Consider the following 16,697-nt stretch of genomic DNA (forward strand, 5'->3'; position numbering starts at 1 on the left):
AGCAGATCTCAGTATACTTAGTCTGCTGGGTCCAGTCATGAGCCCACAGTTTGTTCTTCAGGGACAATGTCCTTCAAAAAACAGTAAGTTTGTCATTTACATAAGTTAGTAAGTTTGCAGATGACACCAAAATTGGAGGTGTAGTGGACAGCGAAGAGGGTTACCTCAGATTACAACAGGGTCTTAATCAGATGGGCCATTGGGTCGAGGAGTGGCAGATGGAGTTTAATTTAGATAGTGTGAGGTGCTGCATTGTGGAAAAGCAAATCAGGGCAGGACTTATACACTTAATGGGAAGGTCCTGGGGAGTGTTGCTGAACAAAAAAAACCTTGGAGCGCAGGTTCATACTTCCTTGAAAGTGGAGTCACAGGTAGATAGGATAGTGAAGAATGCGTTTGGCATGCTTGCTTTATTGGTCAATGCATTGAGTACAGGAGTTGGGAAGTCATAATGTACAGGACATTGGTGAGGCCACTGTTGGAATATTGCATGCAATTCTGGTCTCCTTCCTATCGGAAAGATATTGTGAAACTTGAAGGGGTTCAGAAAAGATTTACAAGGATGTAGCCAGGGTTGGAGGATTTGAGCTATAGGGAGAGGCTGAATACACTGGGGCTATTTTCCCTGGAGCGTCGGAGGCTGCGGGGTGACCTTATAAACATTTATAAGATCATGAGGGGCATGAATAAGATAAATAGACAAGGTCTTTTCCCAAGGGTAGGGGAGTCCAGAACGTGAGGGCATAGGTTTAGTGTGAGGGGGGAAAGATTTAAAAGCGACCGAGGGGACACATTTTTCACACAGAGGGTGTATGGAATAAGCTGCCAGAGGAAGTAGTGGAGGCTGGTACAATTATAACATGTAAAAGACATTTGGATGGGTATATGAATAGGAAGGGTTTAGAGGGATATGTGCCAAGTGCTGTCAAATGGGCCTAGTTTAGGATATCTGGTTGGCATGGACGAGTTGGACCGAAGGGTCTGTTTCCGTACTGTACATCTCCAGGACTCTATTAAGGAGATTTCAAAATTCACATGTAGAAACTATCAAAAATTAATTGAGTTGAACTTCTGATTTGATTTAGAGGGACAGTTTCTCTTTTTTGAATTTGGTTAACAGCAGATAGTGTTAAGAAAAAGGATGAAACTATGCTTTGTTGTGTGTTGTAAGATGGCTTATATCTGAATAGCATGGATTCTTTTGTTTGCTCTCACCATTTGTGTAATAAACTTCTATTCTGTTGTTAAAGGAATGCTGCAACTTTGTGTGACTACGTTTCAGCAAATTGATTATAGATTAGATTCCTTACATTGTGGAAACAGGCCCTTCAGCCCAAGAAGTCCACACCGACCCTCCAAAAAGTAACCCACCCAGACCCATTACCTAAACTGACGTTTACCCCTGACTAATGCACCTAACACTATGGGCAATTTAGCATGGCCAATTCAGCTAACCTGCACATCTTTGAACTGTGGGAGGAAACCGGAGCACTCGGAGGAAACCTATGCAGACACGGGGAGAATGTGCAAACTCTACACAGACAGTCATCCGAGGCCAGAATCAAACCTGGCACCCTGGAGCGGTGAGGCAGCAGTGTTAACCACTGAGTCACTGTGCCACCCTTAAATAATTAACATGCTAACTAAAATTTTTAACAAATCTATCAATCCAGGTTTCATTCTGAGATCTGACTTAACCAGTTTTACCATCAGCTGCGAACATAATATGCCAAAAGACTATTTAATTTTTAATGGATTGTGCTGACACTGGGACTTAATCAATTAAATTCTGTATCATTGAAGTTAATACTTTGTATTTCCCTCGGAAACTGAAATAAAAGGTCTTTTACCTGATATGAAGCCAAGTTTAAATAAAACATCTGCATTGAAGGTCTCTATTTATTCAATCTGACCTGTATTCTGGGCAAATAACCTTATGAGTCAAAATCCTAGTGGTTAAGTACAAAATGTTGACAGAAATGGGGTAACGTTCCAACGCTGAACATAGAGTCAGATGCTGCATGGTGGGACCTATTGAAAAAGAGCTGAGAGAGAAATATTGCCACATTTTCACTTTGACTTTTTCTTCATTTTGTTTCCTCTGTTTTTACTTCATCTTGTTTTTCTATTTGTCCAGAACTGACATCAACATAAGGAGTCAGCACTCAAACAGATTAATACAGTGAGGTTAAAATAAACAGATTCTCGATTAACATAAATACATTATCCACCCACTCTGACTCAAATCCCCTTTCCCTCCCCTGTTTACTGCCTTAAATTACATTGGCATAAAACTAGAGGTTTTCACACTCACTTTTAGGGAATTATGTTGTAGAGTAAGCACTATCTGGGACTGGTAATTCACAACATACAAGTTTGAAACCCACCGTGGTAATTATAGAGTCATAGAGATATATAGCATGGAGAAAGACCCTTCGGTCCAACCCATCCATGCCGACTTGATATCCTAACCAATCTAGTCCCACCGCCCAGCACCCAGCCCATACCCCTCCAAACCCTTCCTATTCATATACCCATCCAAATACCTCTTAAATGTTGCAATTGTACCAGCCTCCATCACATCCTCTGGCAGCTCATTCCATACACCCTCTGCATGAAAAAGTTGCCCCTTAGGTCTCTTTTATATCTTTCCCCTCTCACCCTAAACCTATGCCCTCCAAGTTCTGGACACCCCGACCCCAGGGAAACGACTTTGTCTATTTACCGTATCCATGCCCCTCATGATTTTGTAAACCTCTATAAGGTCACCCCACAGCCTCCGACGCTCCAGGGAAAACAGCCCTAGCCCTCTCCCAATAGCTCAAATGCTCCAACCTTGGCAACATCCTTGTAAATCTTTTCTAAACTCTTACAAATTTCACAACATCTTTCCGATAGGAAGGAGACCAGAATTGCACGCAATATTCCAACAATGGCCGAACCAATGTCCTGTACAGCCGCAACATGACCTCCCAACTCCTGTACTCAATACTCTGACCAGTAAAAGAAAGCATACCAAATACCATCTTCACTATCCTATCTACCTGTGACTTCACTTTCAAGGAGCTATGAACCTGCACTCCAAGGTCTCTTTGTTCAGCAACATTCCCTAGGACCTTACCATTAAGTGTATACTTTCTGCTGAGATTTGCTTTCCCAAAATGCAGCACCTCACATTTATCTGAATTAAACTCCATCTGCCTCTTCTCTGCCCATTGTCCATCTGGTCAAGATCCTGTTGTAATCTGAGGTAACCCTCTTTGCTATCCACTACATCTCCAGTTTTGGTGTCATCTGCAAACTTACTAACTGCACCTCTTATGCTCGCATCTAAATCATTTATGTAAATGACAAAAAGTAGAGGACCCAGCACCGATCCTCGTGGCACTCCACTGGTCACAGGCCTCCAGTCTGAAACTTCACTATTTTAAATCTAATAGAATTATGGTCACTGGCCCCAAAGTGCTCCCCCACTGACACCTCGGTCACCTGCCCTGCCTTATTTCCCAAGAGTAGGTCAAGTTTTGCACCTTCTCCAGTAGGTACATCCACATACTGAATCAGAAAATTTTCTTGTACACACTTAACAAATTCTTCTCCATCTAAACCCTTAACACTATGGCAGTCCCAGTCGATGTTTGGAAAATTAAAATCCCCGACCATAACCACCCTATTATTCTTACAGATAGCTGAGACCTCCTTACAAGTTTGTTTCTCCATTTCCCTCTGACTATTAGGGGGTCTGTATTACAATCCTAATAAGGTGATCATCCCTTTCTTATTTTGCAGCTGCACCCAAATAACTTCCCTGGATGTATTTCCAGGAATATCCTCTCTTAGCACAACTGTAATGCTATCCCTTATCAAAAATGCCACTCCTCCTCCTCTCTCGCCTCCCTTTCTATCCTTCCTGTAGCATTTGTATCCTGGAACATTAAGCTGCCAGTCCTGCCCTTCCCTGAGCCACGTTTCTGTAATTGCTATGATATTCCAGTCCCATGTTCCTAACCATGCCCTGAGTTCATCTGCCTTCCCTGTTCGGCCCCTTGCATTGAAATAAATGCAGTTTAATTTATTTGCCCTACCTTGTCCTTGCCTGCCCTGACTGTTTGACTCGCTTCTGTTCTCAGCTGTATCAGTCGCAGATTGATCTCTTTCCACACTATCTCCCTGGGTCCCACCCCCCCACCTTACTAGTTTAAATCCTCCTGAGCAGCTCTAGCAAATTTCCCTGCCAGTATATTAGTCCCCTTCCAATCTGTCCTTCTTGCACAGGTCACTTCTGCCCCAAAAGAGATTCCAATGATCCAAAAATGTGAATCCTTCTCCCATACACCAGCTCCTCAGCCATGTATTCATCTGCTCTATCCTCCTATTCCTGCTCTCACTAGCTCGTAGAACTGGGAGTAATTCAGACATCACTACTCTCAAGGACCTCCTTTTTAAATTCCTGCCTAAATCTCTGTAATCTCCCTTCAGACTCTCAACCTTTTCCCTTCCTATGTCGTTGGTTCCAATGTGGACAATGACCTCTTGCTGGCCCCTCTCCCCCGTGAGAACATTCTGCACCCTCTCTGAGACATCCTTGATCCTGGCACCAGGGAAGCAACACACCATTCTGATTTTTCACTGCTGGCCACAGAAATGTCTGTCTGTACCTCGGACTAGAGAATCCCCTAACACAATTGATCTCTTGGAACCCATCGTACCCCTCATTGCATTAGAGCCAGTCTCAATACCAGAAACTTGGCTGTTCGTGCTACGTTCCACTGAGAATCCATCTCCTCCTACATTTTCCAAAACAGTATACTTGTTTGAAATGGGTATAGCCACTAGCTGCCTACCACTCTTACCTTTCCTGGAGTTAGCCCATCTATGTGATTGTATCTGAGCCTTTCCCCCCCTTCCTATTACTTCCATCCATCACATACTATTGCTATTGCAAATTCCTCATTGCTTCTAACTGTGTCTCCAACCAATCCATTCAATCTATTAAGATTTGCAAACAACTGCATTTATTGCAGATATAATCCGCAGTAACCCTTAAACTCTCTGTAAACTCCCACACCTGACAAGAAGCGTATATCTCTCTACTAAAGGCCATTTTTGCTTCTTCACAATATATAGACCCAGAAAATAACACCGTCCTATTCCTCTACAAACACTGCCCCAGGTTAAATTAATAGTTATGGTTTATATTTTAAGTTTAATCAAGATGCATACCTCCAAAAACATATAATCAAGAAAGAACCCACTCTACTCACTACTGCAGACTTTCTGTAGGTCACACTTAAAACAGCAATACACTTATCTGTTTCTGTGCTGTGAACTTTACCCAACAGTTCCTCCAAGATCAGTTGTGAATTTCACTGTTTGTTAATTTTCCCAGATGCACTCCGATGTCCAATGATACATGAATTCAAACAGCAAAGGCAGTGTCAGTTTCTTTCTTTCTCTCTCTCTCTCTCTCTCCTGCACTGACCTCACCATGTGCTTCCTTTGTTTGTTCTTCTCCCTTTTAAAACTGCTGTTGTTTTGATTTTTTTTCCCCAAGTTCCAAAACAATGCAACAGCATATAAAACAGTAATTGCTGCTCTTGGAATTAGTGGAATTCAAATTTAGTGTAACAGATCTGTAATACAAAAGGATTAGTATCAGCCATCTTGCAGCAGTTACGGATGGGAATAAACCCTGGCTTACACCAACATTTCATTTCCAATTGAAAAATATAATGGTGCCCAGTTTATCATAAAAACCCACCTGGTACATCGATATCCCTCAGGGAAGGAAATCCACCAGTAATATCCATTCTGACCTATATAGCAATGTTATTTAATCTTAACTGCCCTCTGAACTGAAGTGACAACCCAGTTGCATAGAAATAGATAATAAATAGAACCATAGAAATGAGACAGCATGAAAGGGGGCCATTCAGCCATCTTATCCATGCCAACCCAAAGACACTCAGATGCCCTTTCTAATCCCATCTACCTGCATACGGTCCATTGCCCTACAGCTTAAAACTCGTAAGGTTTAGCACCAGGTACGTTTTGAAAGCCTTTAGGGTTTCTGCCTCCACCAACTCAGGCAGCGACTTCCAGACTCTCACCGTCGTCTGCATAAAAACAAGGTTTCCCTCACATCCCTCTAATCCTTCTGCCACTTTGCGTGAATCTATGACCCCTGGCTTTTGAGCTCTCAGTGAAGGGAAACTGGTTCCTCCTGTCTACTCTCTCTCTACTCCACACCATTTTGTATACTTCAATCATGTCACCCTCTGCCTTCTCTGTTCCAAGATAAACAATCCCCACCTCTCCAATCTCTCCTTGTAGCTAAAATTCTCCAGCCCTGGCAACATTCCAGCGTACCTTCTCCGCCCTCTCTCCAGAATATTTCCATCCATCCTGGAATGTGGTGACCAGAACACTACACCAGTTATAGCCTCACCATGTGTTACACAGTGTGCTCATCATTATATCCCTACTTTTATATTCCGTACCTCTGCCAATGAAGGAGAATATTCCATTTGCCTTCTTTACAACCGTGTCTGCCCATATTGCTACATTTAGGGGCCTGTGCACTTGTATACGAAGATCTCTCACTTCATCGTTCCCTCTCAGTTTATTCCCGTTTTGCTGTATATTCCCTTTTACTGCTTGATCTCCATAAATGCCTTACCTCACATTTATCAGAGTTGAACTCCATCTGCCACTTTCCTTGTGAATTATCAAATCAGGATTAGCCCTGTCATGCAATAAAATGTTTTTGCTAAATGCTACACCCAGCTGTTCACATTGTAGTTTTGTTTCATTCAAGCTTGGAAATGTTTGATCACATTTGCTCCTCAACAAAACACCTTTTGTGTGTTTTAAATCTCCCAAATTTAGCTACACAACACTGACTTTTAGAAAATGCTCTGGTGAAGAGCTTTTCAAAACATTACAGGATTTAAACTCTCACAGTCCAGGACCATTGGATGAAAGGTTTGGTAATGTGCCAGGGGAAATTTACCGGCTTGATTTCTGAAAGGTTTGGTTTGTCAGCCAACGCCGATCAGAGTCGTCTTCAATTCTGTTGCAGATTTATGAAATGTGTAATATTTAACAAGAAACTAAATAAATGGGATCCCTATAAGGGAATTGTAGTGTTTTACTCAAATATTCTACAGTGTGGATTCAGTGAAGATTCTAGAGCATGCTGTTAAAATAATAGGTACAAAAAGTGAATCTGAATGTACCTCTGGCATTGTTTAACAAACCATGCAACTAATGTGTTATTTTAAATTTAGTCCTTGTGGGTTTATCGACAGTTATGGCTGAAGTTAGAGTGATTTGATTGCCAGTGAGAATGGTATGTGACTTAAGACTAATCATACCTTACATAGGTACATCAGGGTAATATAACAGAATGCAGAATACAGTGGAACCTCGATTATCCGGCATTTGATTATCCGACTATCGGAATATCTGGCAAGATGGCAAGGTCATGATGCTTGGCTAAACTATGTAATCTGGCATTCGATTATCCAGAATTCGATTAACAGAACAAAATACGCCCTGCCCATGTCCTTTCGATAGTTGAGGTTCCTCTGTATAGTGTTACAGCTACAGAGAGGGTGCAGAGAAAAATACAATATACTCTAATATACAAGATGTCCGTTCATAATTCTGGTAACAGCAGGGAAGAAGCTGTTCTTGAATCTGTTGGGACATGTTTTCAAACTTTTGTATCTTCTGCCCAATGGAAGAGGTGGAAAAGTGTATACCCAGGGTGGGAGGGGTCTTTGATTATATTGGCTGCTTTCCTGAGGCAGTGGGAAGTATCAATGGAGTCCATAAGACCATAAGACATAGGAGTGGAAACAAGGCCATTTGGCCCATCGAGTTCACTCCACCATTCAATCATGGCTGATGTGCATTTCAACGCCACTTACCTGCACTCTCCTCTTATCCCTTAATTCATTGCGAGATTAAGAATGTATCGATCTCTGCCTAGAAGACATTTAACGTCCCGGCCTCCACTGCGCTCCGTGGCAATGAATTCCACAGGCCCACCACTCTCTGGCTGAAGAAATGTCTTCTCATTTCCATTCCAAATTGACCCCCTCTAATTCTAAGGCTGTGCCCATGCGTCCTAGTCTCCCCACCTAATGGAAACAACTTCCCAGCATCCACCCTTTCTAAGCCATGCATTATCTTTTAAGTTTCTATTAGATCTCCCTTTATCCTCCTAAACTCTAATGAATACAATCCCAGGATCTTCAGCCGTTCATCGTATGTTAGGCCTACCATTCCAGGGATCATCCGTGTGAATATCCGCTGGACATGCTCCAGTGCCCGTATGTCCTTCCTGAGGTGTGGGGCCCAGAATTGGACACAGTATTCTAAATGGGGCCTAACCAGAGCTTTATAAGTCTCAGTAGCTCATTGCTGCTTTTACATTCCAACCCTCTTGAGATAAATGACAACAGTACATTTGCTTTCTTAACCACGGACTCAACCTGCAAGTCAATCTTTAGAGAATCCTATGCTAGCACGCCTAGATCCCTTTGTACTTTGGCTTGAGGAATTTTCTTACCTTGCACTTGCTCATATTGAATTTCATCAGCCATTTCCTGGACCACTCTCCTAAACTGTCTAAATCTTTCTGCAGCCTCCCCACCTCCTCAGAACTACCTGCCTGCCCACCTAACTTGGTATCATTGGCAAACTTCACCAGAATGCCCCCAGTCCCTTCATCCAGATCATTAATACATAAAGTGAACAGCTGTGGCCCCAACACTGAACCCTGAGGGACACCACTTGTCACCGGCTGCCATTTTGAAAAAGAACGTTTTATCCCAACTCTCTGCCTTCTGTCAGACAGCCAATCCCCAATCCATGCCATTAGTTCACCTCGAACACCATGGGCCCTCGCCTTACTCAGCAGCCTCCCGTGAGGCACCTTATCAAAGGCCTTTGGAAATCTAGGTAGATAACATCTACTGGGTTTCCCTGGTCTAACCTACTTATTACCTCTTCAAAGAATTCTAACAGGTTTGTCAGGCACGACCTCCCCTTACTAAAACCACGTTGACTTGTTCTAATCTGACCCTGCACTTCTAAGAATTTAAAAATCTCATCCTTAATGATGGGTTCTAGAATCTTACCTACAACCGAGGTTAGGCTAATTGGCCTGTAATTTTCCATATTTTGTCTTGATCCTTTCTTGAACAAGGGGGTTACAACAGCGATTTTCCAATCAAATGGGACTTTCCCTGACTCCAGTGATTTTTGAAAGATTACAACCAACACCTCCACTATTTCCTCAGCCACTTCCCTCAGAACTCTAGGATGTAGCCCATCGGAGGCAGGAGATTTATCAATTTTTAGACCTTTCAGCTTTTCTAGAACTTTCTCTTTTGTAATGACTATCAAACGCAACTCTGACTCTCCTTAATTGTTGGGATATGACTCACGTCTTCCACTGTGAAGACTAACACAAAGTATTTATTAACTTCTTCAGCTATTTTCTTAGCTCCCAGCACTAGCCTTCCTGCACCAATTTTGAGCGGCTCAATTTCTATTTTTGCCTCTCACATCTCTAAGACTCAATGACTCTATAACTCATATGGTTTACCAATACCCCTGTAGTGAAGGAAATCCACCATCCCTACCTGGTCTGAACAACATGTGACTCTAGACCCACAGCAATGTGGTTGAGGCAGTAATGTGGTGGCTCTCTCTAACAATACCCAAGGAGAGAAAATCTCTGGTAAATGTCTTTTAATCATTGGTCATCAGTGTCACACAAAAAAAAATACATTCTGTAAACATGCCACAGGAAGGGTGCTTACTAAAACAGATTAATATTCTCAATAATTAATGATAGAACAGAAATCATTTCCAGCTTTATTACTGTGATGCATAACAAATCAGCAACAACCCTGTTCAAATAATACAATTAAATTAAAACAATTTAACTTGTTATGATGCTCATGTGTAAACAGAAGTTAGTGGCAGAAGTAGGAGCTGCTGAAATGATGGTGAAAACCACTGTTTGATTATCTCTGTAATTGTACAACATCCTGATGAAGGGCTTTTGCCCGAAACATCGATTTCGAAGCTCCTTGGATGCTGCCTGAATTGCTGTGCTCTTCCAGCACCACTGATCCAGAATCTGGTTTCCAGCATCTGCAGTCATTGTTTTTACAACATCCATATCAGACTTGCTCCACAAACATTTGGCCATTTCTAGAGAGCTCTCATTGGATACTTGTCCAGAATTTAAATTAGTGTGGTGCTGGAAAAGCACAGCAGGTCAGGCAGCATCTGAGGAGCAGGAAAACCGACGTTTCGGACAAAAACCCTTCATCAGGAATGGCTTTTGCCCAAAACGTCAATTTTCCTGCTCCTCAGATGCTGCCTGACCTGCTGTGCTTTTCCAGCACCACTAATTTAAACTCTGGTTTCCAGCATCTGCAGTCTTCACTTTTGCCTACTTATCCAGAATTGCTGAGGTAAAGCTGCTCAGTTTAAAGTCTGTTCACAGTTGAGTGTTATCACTACCTTCAACCTCTGAGGTAGGGAAACAAATTTTATTCAGTACTCATTTGGCACAACAGCCTGGATATTTAAGCTGGGTTGCAATTTGAAAATTTCTAATACGTTAAGTGCGGGTTGTCCTCAGAAATATGTAAAAATGTTAATCTTGGAGAATGGAACACTCACTGTTTCAGACACCTACATACTTGACAATCCCAGATTAGATATTGCAGGCTTTGCTGCAGACTAATTTCCTTGATCCTGTCATAACAGCATGCTGTTTCTGTGCTGTACATCTCTACGACTCCATGATTCTAAAAGCATACTCCAGCCCCATGGAACACGCCACATTAAATTAGTGCAATTTTTTTCCATTCTCTAAATCAGTGTTAGCTGGAAATGGATAATATGGGGCCATACCCAAGCAGACAAAAAAACCCAAATAAACATAAACAGCAGCTCTGGCAACATCGATGGTGGCAGAAGCAGAACAGGACTCTTCTTTGAAAGAGTCTCATTGAACTTACAACGTTCTGTTTCTCTCTCTACAGAAGCTACCTGAGTGGCTGAGCTTTTCAAAGCAGTCCCTTCAGTTTTTATTTGATTTCCAGCCTCTGCAGTAATTTGTTTTTACACTTGAATTGGAACGATAGCATTCAAACATATTTATTGTAGGATTCAAATAATCAGCAAAAGTGTATTGTCATCCTACTAATGTGGGCTGGATGTTAATCTAGATCCTAAAGAGAAAGGTCTGTGTCTAATCCACTATGCCAATATTTGAGAGTTTTTGAATGCATGTAGCATATTTGATCAGGACAAATTTCCTACATGTGCCATAAATTTGTACAGTGGAAGTGATCAGTTTATTAAAAGCAGTGAATCACAGTTTGGAAAGTAAGTATTGGTAAGCATTCAGCACACTTGAGAAAAGGTCATGATGTCCTTTCAAAATCCCTGCACTCCCACTCAGGATTCCTGAGCTACAACTGACAGCATAGACTGTGGCCAATTTCAGTTCTTGGGTTTAGCAACACACATCTATGCTGCTCTTAATTCTAACTGCAAACTTGATCTTAACCCTAACCCTACCCCTGATTCTAATCTTAAACCCAACTCTAATCCTAACCCTAACCCTATTCCTCTCCATCATCACCATTTTCACAGGAACAGGTGCAGGTGAATCTAGGACAGGTTCTTAAAGAGCACATGATCCTTTTCATCAGATTTTCTCTTTTGCTTCATGGACGAATATTTTTTAATGCTGAGATTGTTAAAATGAAAACCCAACTCCCGCAATTTGGAAAATGAGAAGGTAGCTAGGATTTCAGAAGTTGTTACATCAAGAAAGAGCCTTTGACACATTTCCCATCGAAGCCCAGTTGTTGCATTCTCATCAAATCTCAGTTTCTTCTCTTTTCTGAAGTGCTTCCAACTTTCTTTCGAACTTAGTTTCATTGATGCTGAAGAATTTCTTTAAATCCCAAAATTTATCTTCCCCAGGCTCTGTCTTTACTCCCAATTTCCTAGATTTTCTGAAATGCTGTCCCCCTCTGTCACTTTGAGAGATACTGATCTCCATCATTTCATCAAAATGATTTCTAGCTCACTCGATACCTAGCTGTAAATTTCCATGTTACTTTCAGAACCAAAGCACTAAAAACACCACAAACTATAACATTCTGGAATTCAATATTTCACAAAAAAGTTTTTTTGCCAGTGAGCCTTCTCCCTTAAATGCTCGACTATTCTAAATCCTGAACTAGAGATTCTATTTCAAATTTACTCACGCTTCCCCATGTTTATAGACACCTACTGTTACAGTAGCTGTTTCAGAACCATATTTGTTCTTTACAAATATGCTGTACTTTCCAGAGTCTTCAGAGGTGACTTGTTGAATGGTGAAGTTAACAGTCATCTTGTCAACAGCAACCTGATAGTGCTCTCCAGAAGTGATTGCACGATCATTTTTCATCCAGAATACCTCCGGAATGGGATCTCCCGAAATGGTGCAGGACAAACACAGAGCCTGTTCAAAACAATAAAATCTTTTAATTTTACTTTTTGGTTACTGTAGTATAATTCAGCTGTATATTATTTCACAGCAAAAAATATTTTAGCATGAATTTAGTCAACATTCTCTTTAAATAATTTGTCACACCACCATTGTTGCTGTATCTAATATCTGTGAAGGATATTAGATTAGATTCCCCTACAGTGTGGAAACAGGCCCTTCGGCCCAACAAGTCCACACCAACCTTCCAAAGAGTAACCCACCCAGACCCATTCCCCTACATTCACCCCTGACAAATGCACTTAACACTATGGGCAATTTAGCATGGGCAATTCACCTGACCTGCATATCTTTGGACTGTGGGAGGAAACCAGAGCATCTGGAGGAAACCCACGCAGACACGGGGAGGATGTGCAAACTCCGCACAGACAGTTGCCCGAGGAGGGATTTGAACCCAGGTTTCTGGCACTGTGAGGCACAGTGCTAACCACTGAGCCACTGTGCCACCCTAGGACTAAAGGATTCCACTGGAATATTAAAGAACCTGAAATTTGGAGATTTCCTCAAAACAGTTGCACTGAAAACAACTAATGCTGGAGATCACAGTGGGTCAGGTAGCATCCATGGAGAGAGAGCAAGCTAATGTTTTGAGTCAAGATGACGATTCATCAGAACTGATGTGATGTGTGCAGAAGGTCAGCATTTATACTATAATTGGTGGTGGTGCTGGTGGGGAGAAAGGATATTGATAGTTGTAATAATGTTTTGCTTTCTCCTTTTTAATAACTGTTTGATTCTACCTCTAATTATTCTTTTTTATGTTTATTTGATTCCCTCAGTCCCTCTTTCCTCACAAATTCTTTTATCCCTTTCACAAATTGCATTAAATAAATTGGACTGTTAAGGCAGGATTTCACATATAGATAAACTCCACAGTATCACATTGAATACTCTTTGGGGGCTCTTGCTTTCCTGTCACATGTTATAGAAATCAAGGCGTGGAAATAGACCATTTAGCCTCCTGCGTCAATGTTGCTAATAACCTTCCACATGTCCAGTATTCCTAATTGCATGTATCTGTCTTGTTTTCACACTACATTATTTCACCTTTCCATCAACCAGCTACATAAACAACATAATGCAGGTATAATCGTCGTTTCAAATAGGAACTCAGGTGCTGCATCTCACCATTAGAGGAGCTGGACCAGATCAAGATTGATGAAGTTGATATGCTAGAAATTTTGGAAAACATTAAGATTGATAAGTCCCCAGGGCTGGACCAGATTTATCCTAGGTTGCTCCGGGAAGCCAGAAAGGAGGTCGCTAAACCGCTGGCGAGGATATTTGCCTCCTCGCTCTCCACAGGAGTCGTACTAGAGGATTGGAAGGAGGCGAATGTTGTTCCTCTTTTCAAGAAGGGTAATAGGGAAATCCCTGGCAATTACAGACCAGTCAGTCTTACGTCTGTGGTCAGCAAAGTTTTGGAAAGAATTCTGAGGGATAGGATTTGTGTCTATTTGGCAAAGCATAGTGTGATTAAAGGCAGTCAGCATGGCTGTGTGAGGGGCAGGCCATGCCTCACTAATCTTATTGAGTTCTTTGAGGAGGTGTCAAGACAGGTCAACGAAGGTCGAGCAGTGGATGTGGTGTACATGGACTTCAGCAAGGCATTTGATAGGGTTCCCCATGGTAGGCTCATTCATAAAGTCAGGAAGTATGGGATACAGGGAGATTTGGCTGTCTGGATTCAGAATTGGCTGGCTGACAGAAGGCAGAGAGTGGTTGTAGATGGAAGGTATTCTGCCCGGAGGTCAGGGTTGAGTGGTGTCCCGCAGGGCTCTGTTCTTGGGCCTCTGCTCTTTGTAGTTTTTACAAATGACTTGGATGAGGAGGTTGAGGTGTGGGTTAGTAAATTTGCAGATGACACAAAGGTTGGAGGTGTCATTGATAGTATCAAGGGCTACTGCAGGCTGCACCGCGACATAGACAGGATGCAGAGCTGGGCTGAGAAATGATAGATGGGGTTCAACCTGGATAAATGTGAAGTGATGCATTTTGGAAGGTCAAACTCAAGTGCTGAATATAGGATTAAAGATAGGATTCTTGGCAGTGTGGAGGAACAGAGGGATGTGGGTGTGCAAGTACATAGATCCCTCAAAGTTGTCACCCAAGTGGATAGGGTTGTTAAGAAAGCATATGGTGTTTTGGCTTTCATTAATAGGGGGATCGAGTTTAAGAGCCAAGAGGTTTTGCTACAGCTCTACAAGTCCTTGGTGAGACCACATTTGGAATATTGTGTCCAGTTCTGGTTGCCCTACTATTGGAAAGATACAGAGGGTGCAAATAAGGTTTACCAGGATGCTGCATGGAGGGCTTGCCTTACAAAGAAAGGTTGAATAAGTTTGGACATTTCTCTCTAGAGAGAAGGAAGGAGAGAGGAGACCTGATAGAGGTGTAAAACATAATGAGAGGAATAGATAGAGTCAATGGCCAAAGACTTTTCCCCAGGGCAGGATTGACTGATACGAGGAGTCATAGTTTGAAGATATTGGGAGGAAGTTATAGAGGAGACGTGAGAGGTAGGTTCTTTATGCAGAGAGTTGTGAATGCCAGCTGTGGTGGTGGAAGCAGAGTCATTGAGGACATTTAAGCGACTGCTGGACATGCACATGGATAGCAGTGAGTTGAAGGGTGCGTAGGTTAAGTGGCTATATTTTATATTAGGATTAAATCTCGGCACAACATCGTGGGCCAAAGGGCCTGTTCTGTGCTGTACCTTTCTATGTTCTATACCACAGATACTAAAATAATCATCTTGCAGTCACCTCAGTTTGACTGATAGAAGTGATGAGGGATTTACAATCTTTTTGCCCAAGTGCTTGTGATAACTTTGTAATGGCAGGTAGATGAGACCAATTTCTTTTTTAAACATATTCATTAGTGGGATGTGGGTGTCGCTGGCTGGGCCAGCATTTATTGTCTGTGCGCTTGAGAAGATGGTGGTGAGTGGTCTTCTTAAGCCGCAGCAGTCCACCTGTTGTGGGTTGACCCTCAATGTCATTAGGGAGGGAATTCCAGCATTCCACGTCATTCATATGTCCTTCAGTAATAAGAGCCAGTCGCATTCAAGTGCCTTTGACAAATAAGGATTTGATGCTGTGGAATGACTAAAATAACTAAAGGTTTGCTTTAGCATGAGCAATTGATTGTGAATCATCATACTGCTTATGTATTATTTAGAAAAACAAACATATATCCTTTAATGATAAAACTTGGAACATCCCTGAGGCTTCTGCTATAGCTATGTTTTCTAAAGATTGCCTTAAATATACAAAATAATCTGACCTCTGAAAATGACCATGTCCCATTAAGAAATACTCAGATTGTATTAAAGTAAAAAAAATTAAACTGCAGGCAAATTGCAAACAACAGATTAGAGTGTGGCTAGCAATCATTGTTTTGATTAGAGACTGTCAGTCAAATTATAGACACAGTGATCAATAGATCAAGAATGAAATTTATATACACTAACACTGGAATTCCTCCATCGCTCCAAGTGAAGTAAAGAATGAATTGGAATTGGGCTGGGTTACATTTTATTGGGATTTTGCCAAATTTCATTGGAGGAGCTACCTGGCCGCCTTTTGCTCACTATCTCCTTGGTATAAATGTGATTGAGGTGAGACTGTGGCAAGTTCAATTCTCATTCTCTTTCCCTCCCTCCTTCCCTCCCTCCCGGAATATTAGATACATCTGTATTCAACAGGTTAAAGAATAATTAAGACCCAACCGTCTCAGTACTGGGGCCAGCTGTAATTTTACAATTACCATTGGGATAATGACGATTTGAATTTGCTGCTTTGAACAAGATATTGTTGAGAAAAACTCTTGATCGGGTTAGCAAAATCATTCATGGTAAAGGGCTATGGTGATGGTCAAGATTAGAGTGGTGCTGGAAAAACACAGTAGGTCAGGCAGCATCTGAGTAGCAGGAAAATCAAAGTTTCGGGAAAAAGCCCTTCATCAGGAATCCTTCCTGTGGTGATGGTCAATTCCTTTTCTGAGACAGGGACAACAAACGGCTTTAAGTTTGCTCAGGGCTATGGCTGCTACATGTAATTAGCATATAATCAAAATTAGTAGATTATCAGGGAAACTG

At 41.8% G+C, this 16,697-nt stretch overlaps 1 protein-coding gene across 2 annotated transcripts in view; it reads right to left on the reverse strand.

Moving 5' to 3' along the window:
* Nucleotides 1-10,409: 10,409 nt before the first annotated feature.
* Nucleotides 10,410-16,697, reverse strand: part of myom3 (myomesin 3) — a 109,652-nt gene continuing 103,364 nt past the window's right edge. For both annotated transcript variants that reach the window (XM_043717220.2, XM_043717219.2), the window contains exon 36: nucleotides 10,410-12,553. In XM_043717220.2, the coding sequence (XP_043573155.2) occupies nucleotides 12,311-12,553 (243 nt within the window). In that variant the 3' untranslated portion in view covers nucleotides 10,410-12,310. The remainder of the gene's footprint in view (nucleotides 12,554-16,697) is intronic.

Source organism: Chiloscyllium plagiosum, unplaced genomic scaffold (assembly GCF_037043375.1).
Source record: "Chiloscyllium plagiosum isolate Xiang-an unplaced genomic scaffold, Cpla_swu_hap1 HiC_scaffold_30, whole genome shotgun sequence".
In the NCBI taxonomy this organism is placed as follows: Eukaryota; Metazoa; Chordata; class Chondrichthyes; order Orectolobiformes; family Hemiscylliidae; genus Chiloscyllium; species Chiloscyllium plagiosum.